The sequence below is a fragment of the Megalops cyprinoides genome, chromosome 16 (assembly GCF_013368585.1).
Source record: "Megalops cyprinoides isolate fMegCyp1 chromosome 16, fMegCyp1.pri, whole genome shotgun sequence".
Lineage (NCBI taxonomy): Eukaryota > Metazoa > Chordata > Actinopteri > Elopiformes > Megalopidae > Megalops > Megalops cyprinoides.
The window spans coordinates 19,680,228-19,700,394 of NC_050598.1; the positions used below are offsets into that span (position 1 = coordinate 19,680,228).

General features: G+C 42.2%; 1 protein-coding gene across 2 annotated transcripts in view; it reads left to right on the forward strand.

Moving 5' to 3' along the window:
- The window catches only part of shtn3 (shootin 3), a 31,539-nt gene that overhangs the window by 7,585 nt on the left and 3,787 nt on the right, over positions 1–20,167 (forward strand). Inside the window, exons 3-14 of one of the 2 annotated variants that reach the window (XM_036548688.1) lie at positions 7,497–7,591; positions 8,001–8,163; positions 9,204–9,301; positions 9,712–9,793; positions 14,016–14,110; positions 14,806–14,952; positions 16,554–16,707; positions 17,331–17,490; positions 17,852–17,922; positions 18,338–18,441; positions 18,938–18,952; positions 19,970–20,116. In XM_036548688.1, coding sequence (XP_036404581.1) covers positions 7,497–7,591; positions 8,001–8,163; positions 9,204–9,301; positions 9,712–9,793; positions 14,016–14,110; positions 14,806–14,952; positions 16,554–16,707; positions 17,331–17,490; positions 17,852–17,922; positions 18,338–18,441; positions 18,938–18,952; positions 19,970–20,116 — 1,331 coding nt within the window. The remainder of the gene's footprint in view (positions 1–7,496; positions 7,592–8,000; positions 8,164–9,203; positions 9,302–9,711; positions 9,794–14,015; positions 14,111–14,805; positions 14,953–16,553; positions 16,708–17,330; positions 17,491–17,851; positions 17,923–18,337; positions 18,442–18,937; positions 18,953–19,969; positions 20,117–20,167) is intronic. The other variant, XM_036548689.1, reaches the window with a different exon arrangement.

Consider the following 20,167-nt stretch of genomic DNA (forward strand, 5'->3'; position numbering starts at 1 on the left):
ATTGCATCTTGGCCAAGTTGAAATGTTTGTGTTGTTGTTGAATTTCCACAGATATATCTGGTTTCAGATTCAATAGCATTGGAGCTTACTCTACCCGTTCAGTGCAACAAGATTAGTGCTTGCAAATTTCAGAGGGTTTTTTTGTGCACATACACATACTATTTGTGTGAAAGATAAAATGAAAACAAATGAAACATGAAACCTAATAGAGATAAACTTATTATGCTGCTCAGGCCCAATACTACAGGGGGGTGCGGGTGGCCACTAAACTTTCATCTGGCCCCTACTAAGCATTTCAACCCATGGCCACAGTTTATGACTGACCATGCTAATGGCAGTTTGGCTCTCCCAATATGCCAGCTGGCCTCTCTTAATTAAGGGAGCTGGAGGTGGCCCAGATGCTACTGCTCATCTACATTGTTTTGTGTACACTTATGGTGCCTGTTTTGTCTTTATAGATTACTATTTTCATGCTGTAATCATCGTTAATCCTAATTAGTAAAGTCGGTAGCAGTGAAATCACACAAAATTAATGTTTGAGCATATTTTCACAATAATATGTTTGTTTCAAATGATTTTAAATCTGCTCATTTGAGAAAAAAAAGGGTATAAGGTAAGTCATTTCATTCCATTTATACGTTAGTACATGATGTTTCCCTAGTTTTCTGACAATGTGCAACAGCCTATTTAGCAGAACTGAGTCTGTAGCTCACTTCTGTTGACAGACCCTACAGAAGTACATCTGTGCAATGGCTGCTTAAATTGGAATCCCCCCTCCTCATAAACACAGCTATTTAAGCTAGTTGCCACATGGTCTGTGACATATCATTCATTACAGCATGTCTTTCTAATTGTAAAAATAAGTTGAGTGAGTTGTATGTTTTTTGAACTGCATACATTTTTCCTGTTTGGAGTGTTCTTCAAAGTATCATCAGTTTTCAGTATTCACAGTAGACATACCTTCTTCCAATTGGCTACATTTAGTACTATATCAAAATGTGAACCAAGAAAGCCTGGTCCTTAACAGGGTTAAGGTGCACATAGAAGTGGTGTATATGGTGCAAAAAGCACAGCCATGATTAGGTATAGCTGAATCGAGACTAGTGCAAAGGCTGTAATAGACTCAAACATAATTTCACAATGAAGAAAATATAATAATTTTCCATATTCAAATAGCTCCCATTGCTTGCTCCAGGAGGTCTTTTTTAGGTTTATGCAGCTGGTTTTCCGGAGACATTTTTAGCTCATGCTGTATTAAGCACAGAGTACTTATTGACCTAGAATCTCAACATGAGACAGCCCCTGAGCAAAGCTCTTACAGCCACTCATTACAGCGCGGAGTGCGTGAATCCAGTGAGTCAGTATTGTTTCACAAGGGCAGAGAGCTCATCTTAAAGCGCACTGCAGACCTCTCCTTCTGCTGACCTCTTTGTCTGACCAGTATGTTTATCCACTTATCCACTGACTTATGCTTGGATGCTGAAATTATGAATGACCGACCACTGTGCTTTATATGTCTTCAGGTGAACCATCAGCACGGATCATTTTCTGTGACATTTGGATTAAATATGAAATTATCTTAAGAAGATGTAGTGCCGTTTGTCAGTCACAAGATGCCTGGTGCCATTCTGTAAACCAGCATGTTTTTACCATTCAGAGTGAATGAGGCATTGCCAGAGTGATTATCTTGTGCAGGAGTTTTGGTGTCTGTCTCCTCCTTGCATTCTATTTCATAATTACTGAGAGTAGGTTGCTCCAGGAAGCATTTAGATGAGACACTGGCTCGGAAAAGTCAGGAATAGGCAGTGCTGCCTCCATATTGAGTCAGATTGTGTTCTTTGTAACACACACTAAGCTACTCACAAAGAAACAGTTGTGCGTCATCACAGACGCTTCTAATATCACCATAAAGACAGATGGAAGCCAACTGTATCCCATCTAAATATGTTCATTTAATTTCCACCCAGTTTTTTTCATAACAAAATACCTTTTTGTCCTCAGAGGAATAAATTGCGTGTTACACAGGAGCTATCTCAATGCAAAATGTTGCACCAGTGGCTAATTGAGGTTGCTGGCCTCAGCACCCTGACAGAATGATGGAAAGCAATGAGATGAGCTGAGGACAGAGTAACAGGGAGGAGAGACTCACTGAGGGAATGAACTTTGTCCTGCTCTTCCTTAATTGCTGAATCCAGCATCCCCCACGTTCACACCACTGGGCACAGGCAGATTTCCCTCAAAGCTGCAGTCTGTCTAGCACATTTAATATTGAATGAACAATTTAATATTTATTCTGAAATATTATTCCTTATACTGAAGGTGTAGTGTAGAATAATTTGGTGGTGGTCTGCATTGCTTTGTGATAAAGAAAGTTTGCTTGGCTCTCACACAGACCAAATCCTGGACAATATGATTTAATAATATAATTTAGAAAGAGCATACAGTATACAATGTTGTTTTGAAATCAGTTTATAAAACTGATATATAAAACTATATGCAATGTTCTCCCTTGAATACTTAATTGTAAATCATGGTAGTGAACGGACTTAACAATATGACAATATAATTAGCCCCACATGGCATTAAGAGGTTTCTATTTTAGACATAATTTCAAGGCCAGTGTTCTCTTAATGGTCTGTTAGCCAAATAAACTGACAATTTGTGTGCATTTTCAGTCACAGAAAATACACATGGATGTGCTCTGACTTTTTGCACAAAAATGATTTCAATTCATTAATCTTTTGAATTATCTTTTTAAAATGATCAATTAAACCTTTGAAGGAGTTGTATGGTGAAATGGTGAAATCACAGTTCAGATTGCTTCTCTTTTCTTTGGAGTTTTGTTTCTGGCACATACCTGTTGACCCTCATTTAAGTTATATTTTAGGATCTATATCTGAGAATGAGCTCAGTCATTAGGGCAATCGATGATTTTAGCATTTGGCTGCTGAACTTAACTGTTGTTGGCTAATGTCACACAGTGGCAGTGCACTGCCTCTACAAAGTCTAGATCTTTTAGTGGTATGTGAAAAGAAAGCATTTAAAACCAATAATAGCCACACAAAACCTATAAAGATCACTGTTTGCTCGGTTTTTAAAGCGAGATAAATGGATTTACCCTGTCCATCTAATTGCAGTCTCACTGGAAAAGCAGTACTCAAACAGACTGAAACTCCTATAGAAAACTACTCAATATGTCAATGTCAGAACGGTCTGATAATAAATTAGAGGAAGGAGGCCTACTAGCAGTAGGATAGTGCTTTAAACCAGTCCTTCATGCATAATTCACTAGCTTTTGGATGAAAGAATACTTTCCTTGTAGCTTGATGATGTTTAATTACAGCCAAATAAGTGGTTAATATCACCACAATTAAAATATACCTAATCTATTAGCCTCTGAAAATGACATTGGCGTGTTCAGCCTGAGTGCTTTAAAATACACAATTAATTGGATCTTAACAAAAGAAAGAATCACCCATATGTGGCCCTGTCCATTCACAGACCACAAAGTGGGATATTGGGAGAAAATATAACAACTATCTCTTAAAGACTAGAACCTTTAAGCCATGAGAGGGAGGAATATTTAAACATAGATTGGTGAAGGCAAGAGAAATCCCCACTTTGTTAGGCATAAAAGAGTGTATGGTTTATGAATGCAGGTGAACTGACTCAGTGGAGACAATTCTTTGTTCTCTCTGCATCTTATAGGCATGAAGAAGCAGGCTCATCCCTGATGGCCATCATTGCTGTACAACAAAGAAAAACAAATATATAAATATTGGGTCACCATTGAACAATCTGATTCCAAGTGATATTTATCTGCAGCATGTACTGCTTCACAAAACAGATGTTTGGATTACATTTAATGCTGTTTTGAATGTAGTGTTTAAACACTCTAAAAAGCATCATTTTTGTGATTTTGAGCGGATGGGTAGTACACAGTATTAATTCAGTGCTGATTTTCAGGCAGAGGTAAGACTATAGCAATAACAGGGGGTGGACTTTGAAAGCCTGAGGCGTGCAGCATGAACGCTTGTATGAACTGCAACCTGAAAGTTCATGAGCGAATGAGGGAGTCTGGCAGAAGCACAGGCATAGCTTTGCAGTTGTAGCCTAGAAGGCCTGCGTTGCTATGAAACCAAATCAGCCATTGAGAAGTTTGGAGGCTAGAGTTACAGCTGCGGGATGTATTAAGTCACCACTCCATTTGCTATTATAAAATTTCATTGAAGGCTAGCCCATTGTGGACATGCCACCAGTGACCCTGGGTGTTTAGTTGCTTTTTGGCAATCATGAAAGCCCTTCAGTATATCTGTAAGCTGTTTTCGATACAATTATTACTCACTTTATTGCTTTGGTAGGCCTACAATGTGTGGGATCATGGGGTTGGCAGCCACTAATGGACTTCCCTGTCTGTAACAGTATACCTCTTTCACTGTACTGTAAGTCATAAATTACCAGCCTGTCGTACATGGTGTGTCCAAAGCAGACAAATGACTCTGAAGGAAATGAGACTTCCAAGAGGTGACTCATGAAGCAATTAATTGATCTGTATGCAGCAAGGAAGCCAACCTACTTGTCTGTTAGTCTCTGATAATACATATATGGCTTCACACAGGGGAGTGCTTTCCAGATTTTCAAAGCCACTGCTAATACAGATATGTTCAAAGAACAGGATAGTGTATGAACGAGACAGGGAGCGATGGCAAATTTTTCTTTAATGTTACGGAGAAGCTTGCATATCTGTGCCTGGTTAATTAATTCAGTGCATGCGCTTGGACAGCTGCATGAAATAAAAGACAGGTATAAACAGACTCTGGGCTTCCTGCAACAAGATCTGTGCATGGTGGCTCGTTAAATGGACACTGTTACGGTTTGGCTGTGAATGAAATACAATAGCTCAATGAAGTGAAAATGGTGAAATAACACAATGGACACCCCAGCCTCATTCATTCTTACACACAGACAGGTCTGTTGTTGTATTGCTGGAATGAATACTTACTGCAGTGATGCTTGTATAATGAATAAGTACTTAGTATAGCACTTGCAGCTGTTTATGCACATTGCTTTGCATATGTATCGTTGCTTCTACAGTATAAGTATGCATATTGCTTTAAAAGTTAGCATAGCAGACAATAATGCTATTTGTTGTTTCAATGCCTATTTATATATTGTCTCTCTATTATTTATTTTAGAAACAAATTTAATTAGAAACAAATTTAACGTTTTCCTGCATTCACAGGAAACATGATATATGTGGAGGCAGTGAATTTACATACTGGGTTAAAAGTCTTGTTCTTGCATGGTTAGTATGCCCTTCTTTGTCAAGTTGGACTGCAGGGGTTTCTGGGCACATCATGCCTTGATGATGTTAATTGTTTCATTTTGCTTACATTATTTTTGTTGGGAGGGACAACAATTGCAGGTTTATATAGGTACCAAATACAATAGAATAATTTGGAGGATTTTCTGATGAAGTGCTTAAAATTTTGAAATTTAATAGGATTTATAACCATATTTAAATGTAGCATGATGAAAAGTACTGAGTTACAGACTATTCTGTTGTCCAATTCCATTGCCTTGGTCTTAACACATTCCTCTCCAAGGAAATTGATGATGTCCCTTTTTGCAAAAAATATTTGATATATCCAAGGCTTTGTTACTTCAGAAAGAGAAATCTATTCTAAATTATAATTTCCCCATCGTAAAAAAATTGTGAAACCATCAAATGTCTCTGTTACAACCAGCTCCTGAAAGAGGGATCCTGACAGTTCACTCTTCAAAGGCAGAGGAGTCAGGAATGTTGGATATGGACGAGTGGTCTACAGGGAATGGCTTCCCTTTTTTCCCCTCTCTGTGAGAGCTGTGTCAGGGCTCCAGTGACCTACATCTGTAGCCGCACACCACCCCACACAGATGAAGCCTAGAGCCGAAATGACACTGAAAGTCACTTTATTGATTCAGCACTGCTGGCACAGCAGTGCCACTTTCCACTCCACAGCAGGGACTTCTGAATGTTACAATCCCATCACTTTCCACAGTCAGAGGACAATCCTTCACTATTTCCAGTTTCTGCGGTTGTTCGTTTTGGATTTTGCAGATTTGTTAAATGGACACGAATTTAGCTCAGAAACAGAAAATAAAATTGAACTGAATTAATTCTGTGGACAGTTTTAATAAGATCATGAAACGTGATGAGGGGAGACAAATGAATCTGACAGCAACAGTACATGGGTTTCTGTCATGCAATTTGATGTAACCTGGGAGTGACGGGGAACTCCTGCAGTGATGAGCACTGTCAGAACCCAGTATTCCTTCGCCTGCTGTCTGAAATTCAGGAAGGATTGACAGGCATGCACACACACACACACACACGCACGCACGCACACACACACACACACACACACACACACACACACACACACACACACACACACACACACACACACACACACACACACACACACACACTCACTCACACACACAGCTGTCTCCATCCATCTGGGCAAATCTAATGGATTAACACACATTTAAATCCTGCCAGGGCTTTCTTCTCTCACCCACTCTCTGTCTCTCTGGCTGTCTCTGTCTGCCTCTCTGTCTCTGTTTCTCTCACACACACGCTGTCTTGTTCTTTCAATCCCGCATTCACCCCACCCGTCTCCTTGTCTTTGTCTCACACATACTACCTCAAAAGTCTCACATTCTCATTCTCTTGTACTCTATCTTTCATTTAGGGAGCTAATGATTAAATATGAATTAAACATCTGGTTTTGCACAGAAATGAAAGCACAATACAGTTCTTTGATTATTGTGGGAAAAAGGTTGAAATTTGTAAGTGAAAGGAAGGTAGCATGCCTGTCCTTTTTGTGCAGGACACACAAGGGATGATTTTCTCCATGCCTCTGTGCTTGATCAAAGAACGATACAGTGGGCTAACACATAAAGAATGTCATGCTTGTCACTTATTTGTCTTTGTGGCTCATGCAAGAGATTGAGATACACATTAGATGCTTAACTAGGGAGAAAACTTTCTTAATAATGGAAGGCATATGATTTCATGGACATGTCAGTGATGGAATTAAGCTGTCTGAGGGTTTAAGCGGTTTTGCTGGCAAGGCTTGAAGTCATGTTTATTTATGATTTTAGCATTCAATGAAATTGTGGCTACGGGCAGGATATTACTGTCTTAATGGGCTTTGTCGACTATTCTGTCCTGGCAATGACAGCCTTACACGGGAAAAGTCATTGTGTTCACACCTCCCATGTAATCAGTTGTTGGCCTATAACCAAATGCTCTGACCTCCAGACTCATCCAGCTCTTTAACTGTATTGTGAGAGCATAAAATGTCAATCTTACAAAGTGAATCTCAATTGTCATCATCACAGTTCTTCCCTGGATGCAAAATTTCACTTCCTGACCGTCTTTTTTGTCTACCGTTATGATTTTTTTTTGCACTGTGTGTTCATTTCTTCCACCTTCTTCTTTCCCCCAGTGTCCCAAATGGTGATCGAAGAGGTGAGCGTTCTGCAGACTCAGCTGGAGATAGAGAAGTCCTGCAGAGAGAATGCGGAAGCTCTGGCCACCAAGGTGTGATTCTGCATTGTAGTTACTAGCAATGCGATACTGTCAGTGCACCATTCCTGTTAGCTCAGGAATCCATCACCACCCTGTTTTCTCATCATTGCCTGTCCTCCGGTGTGACTTCTTTGAACCCTTCGTCAAATGGCAGTTTTTAAAATTAGAATGCATATTTCAGCTCAATGTAGCCAAATGTTTTTGGCAGCTCTTGGTCATAGGAATTGAACGAAAATGATGTATTTGTTAATATATGTTTGTTATGTTTTCATCTTTCCTTTGCTATAATATAATATAAATAACACTGTACCGTGTGGTTTGGATGCGGTGAATGTCAATCAGGTGTCTGTGTTCTTTATATTAATAAAAAGCTGGTACTGTCTGTGGCCATTGATTACGTTGGCTGTGTGTTTGTCTATAGCTGAACTGTGAGAACAGGAAGCTGAAGTACCTGAGCCTGTCATCTCGGCCCTGCCTGGACGAGCTGCTGCCGAGCCTCTCTGACTGCATCGCCCTGGAGGAGGAGGCGGAGCCTCAGGACCACAGCCCAGACCCCTACACCCAGTACCAGCAGCAGGTCAAAGGTACACGGCTGTTTATGAAGGTTCAGGCAGCAGTGTGGAGTAGGGGTTGGGTCAATGTGTGAGCGGATTGTTGTAGGTTTAAACCCCAGTTAGGTCACAGCCATTATGCTAGTGTGAGTTTGGCTACATAAATATGCCAATTTACCAAACAAATGGAGAGGCTAGCATTTTTTTGTCAAGCTCTCTAGAAAATTCAATGCACAGTTATTTTATTTAAATAGATACTTCTTAACAGCTAAAAGCATTTGTACAATGCACTAATGTGTGTGTACATAACATTTGTTGAATCAGTAAAGATGAAAGAATTTGATCTTTTACAGACTTCCTAGTCCTTTGACTACAGTTTATAATGCAGGGCCTTATTTTTAATTCTCTAAGTTTGTTGCTGTGTAGGAACAGTAAAGAATGAATGATCTGTTTCTGCTCAGTGGTGTCCCATAAATGTCAATTATAACACATTTAAATCTTCTAAAACAATAATAGGCACAATATATAAAATGAAGCTGTACAAAACACAAATGTAGTGGGACAAGCATGAGACTGAGCAAGTTTAGTGTCTCTGCATGATGAAATGTTAATCGGATCTCAGTTGTTTCCCCTGTATCTTTTATTGACTACAATGAGACCATAATGACATGAAGCTGGCACTCAATAGTACATCTCATTTTCTCCTAATTAGGCATACCATTTCCTGCAGGGCATTGGGTACCGCCCAGCATAATGTATAATGTCCTCTCATAATAATCTGCTGCTGTGATATTTTGAAAAAGCTTTGGAAATGTCATAACATTATATGTGAGCTGTGTATCAGTAACAATCAGTGGGTATGTCCTGTGCTTGGACAGTAACTTGTTGATTTCAGTGAAGGTGCACGTTTTGTGGGTGAGGCAGTGAAGGTGCTTAATGTGTGACAGTGACAGTGAGCGTGAGTGTGATGTGTCAGTCATGTCAGCCAGGTGTGAACGTGCCATACTGTCAGTCACAGGGAATGGGTGTGTGAAGTGAAAGCTACAGTGAAGATGCTACCTGTCTCCCCGCAGACCTGCAGGAGACGGTGAACTCGCTGCTGGAGGAGAAGAAGCACTTTGCCTGTCAGCTGCAGGACCAGCGGAGGCAGATAGAGGAACTGACTGCACGCGTGAGTGTCAGGCCACCTCTCGTCCTCTCTGTGGGCAGACAGACGGAGAGGCTGGCAGTCAGTCATGCTCTGCAGAGCCTGGGGTTGGGGGGAGGGGGTGGGACTGCTGGAGAGTTTTCTCTCTTTCATTCTCTGTAACGGATGGCCAAGCAAGCAGCCAAATTTTTTAAAAAAAGAAAGACTCCGATGTGACCCCACATTCAGGACATTGTGCAAAAACTCTAGAATTTAGTTTGTGCTGGATTGGAGCCCAGCTGAACAATCTGCTGAGAAATGGTGGCAGGCCTTTAATTTTCACCCAGACCTGGCACAGATTTATCTCCTGTCTCCCTTTTTCGGCCGTGGCCTTCTCTCTGTGTTCTTTGAAAAACCGAGGTACTTAATGTGGGGTGCAATGTGGGGTTTCTCAGAGTGAAAAGGATCAGGCTGAGATGAAGGAGCTTTACAAAACCATCGAACAGCAGAGCAAGACCATCAAGAGATTCAACAGAGGTGAGTGAGGGGGGTTTGGGTTTGGCGGGATAGTAGACATAGCCTGACAACATAAGGGCTGTTGCCACAATGCTACTGCATCCAGTACTACTCCTGACTGCTACTAGTAACACATGAATCTCAATTGGCTGTAAACCATCTCCTCACTGTAAGACTCCCGTTTGACCCATATATCTATAATTTATTGAGGAAAACCTGAGGTACACTGCAGTTTCCTTATTTCCCAGCCGAAGCTGCAGGGACTCAGTGTGACACGAGGCACTCTCTATGCAGTGCGCGAATGGAGTGATGTGGTCATGCAGATTCTTGGCCCGCAGTGTCCTCCCACAATGCTCTGTGTGGCTCTCCCCTCTTCCCACTTTGCCTCATTGTGAATGTATAGCCAGTACATTGCGTTTGTGCCATTATATTCATAGATATAAGTCTAGCCATTGTTATTAAACATAGTGGAAAGTGCACTGCAAGTGGTACATTTCTGTCATTTACGTCTCGTTTTTAAATAAATAAGATGATTTAAAAACGGGGTTTTAAAACAGGGCATAAAAAAGTCTTTAAAATTGCTTTCTTGCTGTTGTTTGTGTTTGTTACATATGAATGTAGGAGTTTTTATGCATGTCAAATGGTCCTGGACATTCATCAGGAACCTTGTTTTAATACAAAACCCTGGGGGGACGGGGGGGGGGGGACGGACACACTCCCCTTTATGCATCATTTTGCCAAACATCGCACTTTTCCTGAACCTAACCTGCACAGATAAACTGAACCAGCTGTATTCAAAATATCATGATAAAGAAGTTAAAATAAGCACGCACTCTGAATCTCAATACTTCCTTTATTTATGAGGGAGTCACAGCATAAAGGAGGAGACACAGCTGAATGCGCACCCTCCTCTATTGATGCACAGAATCAGCCCTCCAGCTCAGAGCAGGAACTGAATGCTCAGCAATTGAAACATGACTTTCGTGGCTGTGGGTTTTCTTTCGCTTGGCCCCGATGACCCCCTTTCCCCGGCAGTCTACCATCCTCTCCACTGAGCCCTGACTCATCCCTTTTCTGGGTGGTTAGATGCGGATTTGTTGACGTTATCGACAGGGGTGGCTCTGTGCCTCCGGTGTTCAGGCTGCGCTCGCAGATGCATGAGAGGATGGAATAAAGTGTCTTGAGTGATGAGTCATGCAAAAGAGTGCTGCCGCAGCCACGGCCGCAAGGTGGGAGCGAGGTGCCACGGCAACAGGGAGCGAGGCAGAGGATGGCTGTGCGCCCACGCTTGTCAACTTTTCTGCCGTTCATTTTTAATGAGGGTGGAAGAGGGTATGGACGTTACCCAGAGTCACAGGCCAGCCAGGAGACAGTGACGCTGACAGGCCAGACTTTGGGTGAATCCGATCTGTTGGTGTCTGAATGTAGGGGGATGTAGGGCATTAACAGTGGAGTCCTCAAAGAGCTGTATAAAATATACACTGCATGTACAGCATACCTATGCGGGCCCTGACACTAATACACCCCTGTAAGTGGCAGTCAAAGAAAGGTTGCAGTATGTAGTTTCTTATGATTGCATAGCATCTGACATGTGTCGTTTGTATTGCTACATATTTGCAAAGCTGAGTGAAAGTTAGGGTTAGAGCAATTATGCTCATCACCACTGTAGCAACAACTTTTGAAGCCACCTAGGAGTGTGGGTTGAGGGGCGTATGATCCTTTAGTACAGATGCATGCCTACTGCAACTCTTTTTCACACTACAAGTCCCACAGTGCACTAGGAGGCAAAAAACATTGGAGTATAGGTGCATCCTCCTGTCACCCACATGAGTCCAAGGGTGTCAAGAGCAGGATAACGATGGGACACTGGCTGACCTACCTACCCCTATCATTGGTGGAATAAAACCAATTTATTATGCTGTTGTGGATTCCTGGTCATTATCTGCAAAGGACATGGCGGATTCTGACGGTTCCTTATTTTACCTTATTTGTATTTCAGTCACACTGAATACAAATGATGTAAAATAAAGTAATTATTATACTTTTGTAGTTCATGTATTATATTATTATGAGAGAGTCAGTTTATTATAAAAAGTGTCATGCTGTTGATTGAGTAGTTTCTAAAATATACAAATAATTTTTCCTAATGTTCTTCTTACAGATGACTCCCCCAAAGAACCCCTTTAAATAAAAAATGCAAAAGCATTCTCCCTTTGAATTATGAATAGATTAATTAACACTGATAGACAATTTCCTCTCTACGGATGCAATCAAGAAGTGTTCAAAGTGTTGAGACTATAATTTTATTTGCAAGAGCTCTTTTTAATTAAGCTGTTAATGGCAATCATATTAATTTATGGAAGTCAAACTTTACAACCAGAGATTTAGTATTTGTGTACAGGACAATTAAATGACATTATAATGAGTTTAGAGTTATATCTATGTGAAATGATTCCTCTGGGGCAACCTCCAACGTCAGAGTCTCCATTTAACTTGCTACAAATAATGCCTGCATAGAAATAGGATTTGATTCAGTCCATGAACACACTCGTGATAGTCGTCTAGACTTGGTGTGGAGGCTTTGCTCATGAATATTAGTCAGACAAACTATTGTTTGTAATCCCATTGACATAAATCCTTAGCACGATGCTTTTCATGACATCAGAGTCCTGTTGAATAAATCCAAGAATTTGATAGACACTGGGCTGCACAACTCAAGCTGTCAGTTTTCATTGCCTTGGTGAGCAAAGAGGCCATATTTTATTTGGTGATGTCATAGGCTGCCTGGTTCATCTTGTTTCTGCAGATGAATTGGGTGCACAGTGGTCAATGACATTGTTAACCCCCCCCCCCCCCCCCCCCCCCTTGCAGTAGAAGAAATCAATTCAATATCCCTCCTGGCTTCTGATGAGGCGCTACTGATTGTTCACTTTAATCATGCATGCAATAATATTATGACACAATATCTGAGCAATGAGATTAGCTAATAAGAACATTAAAAATGACCATTTATGACAGCCGACCATCCAAAGCTGCTGTTACTGAAAACTGGACAAAGCAGCCTGAGGTCTGCATTTGCAATGCCTCCCTTGGGATTATAAAGTCAAATGGTAGTTCTTGACTGTGCGTTGTTGAATTCAGCATCTAACCTGCAATGTGTGTAAGCCATATCCTACAACAAATCCCGCTGGAACAGCAACACATGTTATACACAGCTGGAACATGCATTTTACACAGGCTTGCCTGTGAAGAGCAAGCCTGTATCTGTAATGATGCATACGAGCCAATCGCGCTCTGTTAATGCTGTGTTTTAACTGGCAGAGGATGATGTCATTCCCTGAGGGCCTTTGTGAGTCTGGCAGCCCATTTCTATGGAGACGGAGACACCCCCCGCCCCCTCACACACACACACACACACACACAGAGGCGCTCCCTCCTGCTACTCCTCCGCTGTGCTCATCTCAGTAAAATCTGATGAGAAAGCAAGGCTGCAGGAAAAAAAACCTACATTCCCACATCCGCTCCACAGACACCATCATGGATGAGGCAGCTGAGTCTGCTCCTCTGAAGAGATTAAGGAATCCTCACAATTAATCACAGATAGACAGTCTCTAACCTCCTACACACTATTAAAACTGTTATGGGCTAAGATGGAAAACCTTCTGGAATAGTGTGGTATATGCTTTGTATGATGGAAAAACTATGATAGTCCTTTTTTGTAGTTCAGACTTTGTTGTAGTGTATCTCCACTAGGGCTGACTCTTGTCTCATGGTAACACTGCCATATCTGACTCTTTCTTAGTGTAACTCCATCAGACCTGACTCTTTCTCATTGTAATGCCACTAGACCTGTCTCAATTTAACTCCACCAGCCCAGAATCAGAGAGAGCCCAGCAAGACCACTAGCGAGACCCAACATCTTGTCAGTAGCTCTGGATAAAACTAACAATTTAGGGTTGTGGTGATGGACGTTCTTTGTTAATGTTCATGAGCAGGGAGGATGAAGAGAATTTATTAGTGAACGGTTTGCTGTAACAGTATTTCTGTATTTGCCTGCAGGGATTAGAATCATAATAGTCTTTTTACTACTAAAGAATACTCACAATCACCTTATTCACAAGAACAATTGGTCCAACAAGGTAGGGACAGATCATTCAATGTGAAGTGAATCTGAAGAGAATCTGACATGTCATTACTACTGAAGGAGTTTCTCGGGCTCTCACTCTCCTGCCTGCCTCCACAGTGTCCATGATGGCTGCTCACGAGTACGAGGGGCTGAAGGAACAGCTAGACCTGGAGCAGAACCTGAGGCAGAAAGCAGAGACCTATGCGCACGAGGTACGAGAGGACAGACCCAGCTGGAGCACAGCTACAGTGTGCGATTGCACCACCACAACTGCACTGCTGCTAACGCTGATGATCATCGTCCTACTAATCATTCTGATCGCCTTCATTGATGAGGCACTGAACTTTCTGTGAGGAAAGTGTGTTATTATCAGAGCATAATTAATTATCTGTTTAGTGAATGCATTTACACAAAGCCTCACACCACATTAACTTAGACAGCTAAGTTGATTACAGGAGCAGTCTCGCAAACACCTGAAGTGTTAGCAGTTGATATTTCAAATATGCAAGGTGTTGTGCATGGCGAATGCTTATAAGTACAATATCCCATGCTGTATCAAAATCCATGTTCTGTATTAAAATCTTATCTGCAAACTGCTCTGAAATCTTTAATTACTCAGTTGTCTACACAACCCAGTCAATGCAGTACAAACTGCTGCCAATTAATCTGTGTTCTAATTTGCATCTGTCATTGCAGATGGTATTTATTTAATTTTTTTATTCATGTTTACTGACCTCAAAAGTGAATCCCCCCTTAGGCTGAGAGCTAATTCCAGGTTTGAAGGGTAGGCCCAAAAACTCAGTTGGGGGGTGGGGGGCGTGCTGTGGGGCTGGTGAAAGGGGTGGTGGAGGGGCGGGTGGCCTCTGGCTGGAGGTGGTGATAAGTGCCCCACCCCCTCAATCCACAGATGTTGGTGAAGCAGAAGGAGGCCAACCGGCAGAGCATGATCCTGCTGCAGAACGCAGACCCAAGCCTACAGCTGCTCAAGGCCCTGGAGGACGTGGCCAACATCACCAAAACCCTGGAGCAGGAACGGCTGCAGCACCAGCAGAAGGTAAGCTCCCCCCAGGTGCCACATACGTTAAAGTTCAAAGGTGAATGTGGGAGCTGGCGTGTGGACTATCAGTGCTGAGAGTGCAGCTGAGTCAGGACCTGCAACTGTCAGAGAAGATCCCACGCATTGGCTCTGCAGCCAGAACACAGAGACCACAGTCTCATTTCTCATGACAAATATTCTTTCATTTGTTCAGTGTGTAGTGCAGCTGTTGTCACAGGTGGAACCTGGAAAAAATCAGAAATGATTCTTAATTTTCCGCCTGCTAAGAGGATCTTAGGGGGAGGACCAAAACACTGCTGAAGTGACACTGGCAGTAGTTGTTCTGATAGAAAGAGATGCATTGTTAAAAGACACAAAAAGCCATGGCCATTCAGCCCCCAGGTGTTTGAACACTCTGCAGGCGATTTATCTACTTTGCTATCTGTGTTGTGATAGCTTTCCTTAGAAATTATATGCCACCAATGGTTCAATCTGTGAGGCACTGCTGTGACACAGGAACATTAAAGCTGTACTGTAAGCTGAACTGTAAGCCTCTATAAATATCAGCCATCAAAAGCAGACACACACACACACACCTACTCAGCATACAGGGATGCAGTGCACTGATCAATCTCTCCTGCCTTCCAGTACTTCCAGTACTGTGAAATCACCCCTCCTGACACAGCAATGCATGTGTAAAATTGGCCTAACTCAATCCATATCTCTTGAGTTTTCTCTCATCAATCACTCTACTTGCTGCAGTTCAGCTCTTAGAACAACACCGCTGTAAGGCACCGGTTCTTGAGGACGGCGGAAGCACGCCGTCAGTGCCTTGAGCTCCTGCCAGTGTGATTGCTGTACTGAGCATCTTTCAGACTGGCCAGACACCTCCTCTGCTAATCGCACTCATCCACTGCCAAACTGCAGTCTGATCACAGATTCCCTGTGTTCCGCTCCTCGTGGGTAGGGGTAGCGATGGGAGGGGGTGTGACAGCGGTTCGCGGAGGGTTTGGCACGGCAGAGGCATCATGTGTGAAATCAGATGATCAAAGATCCACAGTGATCTCAGCAGGTGGGAGGTGGGGGGGGGGGGGATAGGGGGAGGGAATTCGGGAAGGATGCTGAAGGTCTCTGAGAAATAAGGTACGGCTGCTGTTGCTGCTTTGTAAGTTATTTGTGGATCGGCAGAGGGATGATGGGAAGGCAGACTCTGGAATGTGGGTGGGAGGCTGTTTGTGATGAAACGGGCCCAGCTGCAGCACCGAGCGTTTCTGGCGCCTTGAGCAGGCGACGAGGCTACGCTGTCAAACCACAATGAATATTCAGCAGACTGAACACACAATCTGGAGTCAGGCACTTGACATTTGAATGTCTCCGGGTAGCCTGATAAAGACACAGTTACATTTAGCAGAGATTGCTCTTGGAGTCGCTGCAGGCTGAAATGTGATACGGAGCAAATTACAAAATCTTGCAAATGGTAATGAGCCAATTGCATATTTCTTGTGACTGAAAAAAAGCAGTCTCTTTCCAGAAACTATGAATTCAAACCCTTTTTATGCATGTTGCATAGAAAATCACCTAATTCGATTTGTCTTGTAAGGAATTGTTTCTCTCCGCAGGTGAAGGGCCTGGAGGCAGAACTGGATGAGTGCGCCCTCCGCAGGCAGCTGCTGGAAGTGCAGAAGCAGCTGGAACTGTTGGAGGAGGAGAAGCGTGAGGTGGAGGGGCGGCTGCAAGAGGCAGAGAGAAGTAACAGTAGCCTGGAGCAGCGAGGTGGGTCTCTGCATTGAACCCCATACTACATGCCTGTCAAAACCCAGTTATACATCTGTGGCCAGCCGATCACACTAATGCTGCTCATTCCTCACTATATAATCATCACAACCACTCTGCCACTCTGCCACTCTGTATGTGCATATTTATGTATATGACAAAGAAATGGTACTTAGGCAATGTGAAAACAAATAAAATGTTTTTTGGGCTATATTTTGTGACATTCCCATAAGCAAGCAGTTTTACCTTGTGCACTATGAGGAAGATTATATTAGGCCTTCAAACAAATACTGTAGTTTCATAAAAACTGGCCTGTCCTTGCATGCCCTCCATTATAATATACATGGACAGTTTAATTTCCTCTGTTAAATGTATGCAACAGATGAGTACTTAATTATGCATCACATAAAGAAAAAAAAAAACGTTGTAGACTATAAAATAATTAACTTTGATTAACTTAATTACTTGGCCGCCCAATGTACTTCTGATGGGTCAGCAGTTTTGCACCAGCATCTGTGAGAAATGTGAAAACGTTTACCCAGACATGAGTGCTGATAGGTCTTTAGTTTGTGCAAGTGGCTTCCTTTGGAGACTCTTCTACAGTGGAATTTTTTTTTTCACAGTGCAAGAGCTGCTGACGGCACAGAAGAACACAGATTCAGCACCAGGGCCAGCTCCTGGGACCGCCCCTCCCCCTGCTCCCCCACCCCAGCCCCCACCACCTCCCCCTCCCCCTCCACCTCCTCCCCCACCTCCTCCTCCCTCACGCTGCAACCCCCTCAGGTAAACCTCTGCTGCCAGCAGCCCTGCAGAGTACAGAGAGATGCAGATTGTATCTAAAATGAAGTCGCTGGATTCCGTTCAGGAACAGGCACTATGTGCATGATCCTCTTTCCATTAATCACTTTGACTTGATGCTGATTGAGCATTTTTAATACACAATATGTATGGGGTGGACCTGGAATTCTCCCTAAAATGTATAGTTCAGTTTGAAAAACAGCACACTTTGACAAGGCACAATCGATAATATACATGAGTTGGCTGTTTTAGCTCGGTTACCATGACTGTTTTGATACCACAGTTAAAAGGTCTTATACATTTATTTATGTACCTATTGATTAATCAATGTATTCATTTTCTATAGTTCCCTCATTGCAATAATGAGAAAATCCTCCAAAGGCAATAAGGGACCCATGAAGTCAGAGCAGGTCCCAGGTAAGTGATTGTGTTTGTCAGTATATGTCAGGTTCAACAGAGAGGACACCAAGGGCTGTAAAATTATCAGTAATTCACACTACCAAAATCAACATATACATTTAGATATTAATGGAATTGTATTATAACGTGTAACCATTTAATTGGAGCTTGAAATGAAATGTGTTGTAACTGTTCTGGAAAGGGTCAAGGAGCCTCTGAAAATAGGGAAAGTGTTTATTTGGATATTTTGATATAAAGTGCTTGATATATCTAACAGAACTCTTTACCTAGGGTACATTTTCTGTTGCTTTGAATAGGAGTTTGGGTATTTTTGGGACCACCCTTGGTGCCCTTGTCTGTCTTGGAGCCACTCCCTGGAGCGGCGTCCATGTTGGCTCAGAGTCTAACACCAGTTTCTTTTTGGCTTCTGAAGAGAGTGCAGGCATGGATGATGTGAAAGTGAAGGCTGTTAATGAGATGATGGAAAGGATTAAACATGGAGTTGTCCTGAGGCCTGTCAAGGGGCAAGACACCAAGGTGAGGTTGCTACTACTACGCAATATTAACATGACACAGGCAGGCACTGGCAAAAGAACTGGAGTTGGTCCCCGGCGCTGCACTGCGGCTGCCCACTGCTCCTAGCACCTAGTGTGTGTCTGCTCACTGCTTCTGGTGTGTGTGTGTGTGCTCACTGCTAGTGTGTGTGCTCCTAGTGGGCTCCTAGTGTGTGTGCTCACTGCTCACTGTGTATAGGATGGGTTAAATGCAGAGGAAAAATTCCCCATGGGGATCAATAAAGTATTTGATGACGATGTGTTTGCTACTCATACATGCCATCTCAAAGACCTTGGCCTCTCTTGAGACAACTTAACATTAATAAAATAATAATAATACAGTAATACATGTTTTATCTCAGTTGAAAACTTGTGTTTTTATCCTGAAATATATTTGGTCTTCCTGTTTTAATGGCTACTTTTTCCTCTCTTCCCTTCTCACAATCTTGTTTTTCTCATGGACTGGGGTCTTATTGTAGAGATTCGGCATCAAGGTGAGCATTATATTGATTGGTCTTAATTAGCTCTGCAGTTTGAAAAGTCTGAAAAAGTTCTCAGCAGAAGTGATACCTGCTGCGTATTAATTCACTTAGTGTCAGTATGCATGCACTTTTCAAAATTCAAAACTAGAATTCTTTGAAGCTTCTTTTTGCTTTATTTGTAGAATTTGACAGTCATCGTTGATTACTCTTGTTGTCTGATTACTGGTTTTCATTTTGATGTAAGGACAGACTAACACAATTCAAAGTGATTTCGTGCTGTTTTTCACATTATTTCTTTGTAAATTGCTGTCAGTGTCCCTTTTGGCCAAGACCTCACCCCATCAGGAAATTATTCAGGGATTATGGCAGCTTCCAGACAGACTCCCTACATAAATGCAGTGCTTTGATTTGATTTAGTGCTATTGATTTTTAAGGCACCATGGCTACTCTCATCCTCAGAGGGGCTGTAGAAAATAAATCAATAGAATGACCTTAAGGCCAGTTCTCACGTTTAATGTATACCAGCTGCATGACAAACTATGACACAATACTACCTACACCCTATATTGTGCAGGACCTTAGAAGTTCATCTTCTAGGTTTTCTCTTCTAACAAGGTACATGAATATAGGTTGCTACAATGTAGAGTGACTGATACAGTGGTCTTGTGGCTAGATTCCGGTGTCCTGAGTTTTCCTTGACAACAATTGTTTGTGGCTTTGATTGCAAAATAAGTTTTAATTAAAATACTGTCCACTGCTACTCTACAAGGCGCTCTATATATAGAGATTGTGTGGGGGTAATGCCCACTGTGGATATGTTTATCTCACAAAAATCAGGTCTACATCTAGGGTTGCTAAGGCAGAAAACACATTTGAAATTATGTGGGCCCCATTCATCAAATTGGGTTCAATACATCTTGGACTGTCACGAAGTGAGGTCATGGGGTCACAGAGACAAAACAAATTGTTCCCATCTCTAACAGCCACAGGCTAATAAATCACAGGTATTACCATTTTAATATCTTTTAGGAAAGAGATGGCATGAATCACATTCATTCCCCATGTATTTCGGGTGATATTTGGATGAAAAAGAACGTTCTCTCTTCACACCAGCACCCCCCGGTGGCTGAAGAGAGACAGCAAGAGAGTGCAATGGAGGAACTGAAGGGCATTCTGGTATTCTCTTTTTAGATTTTCATCTTGTCTTTATCTTATTTCACAGTAATA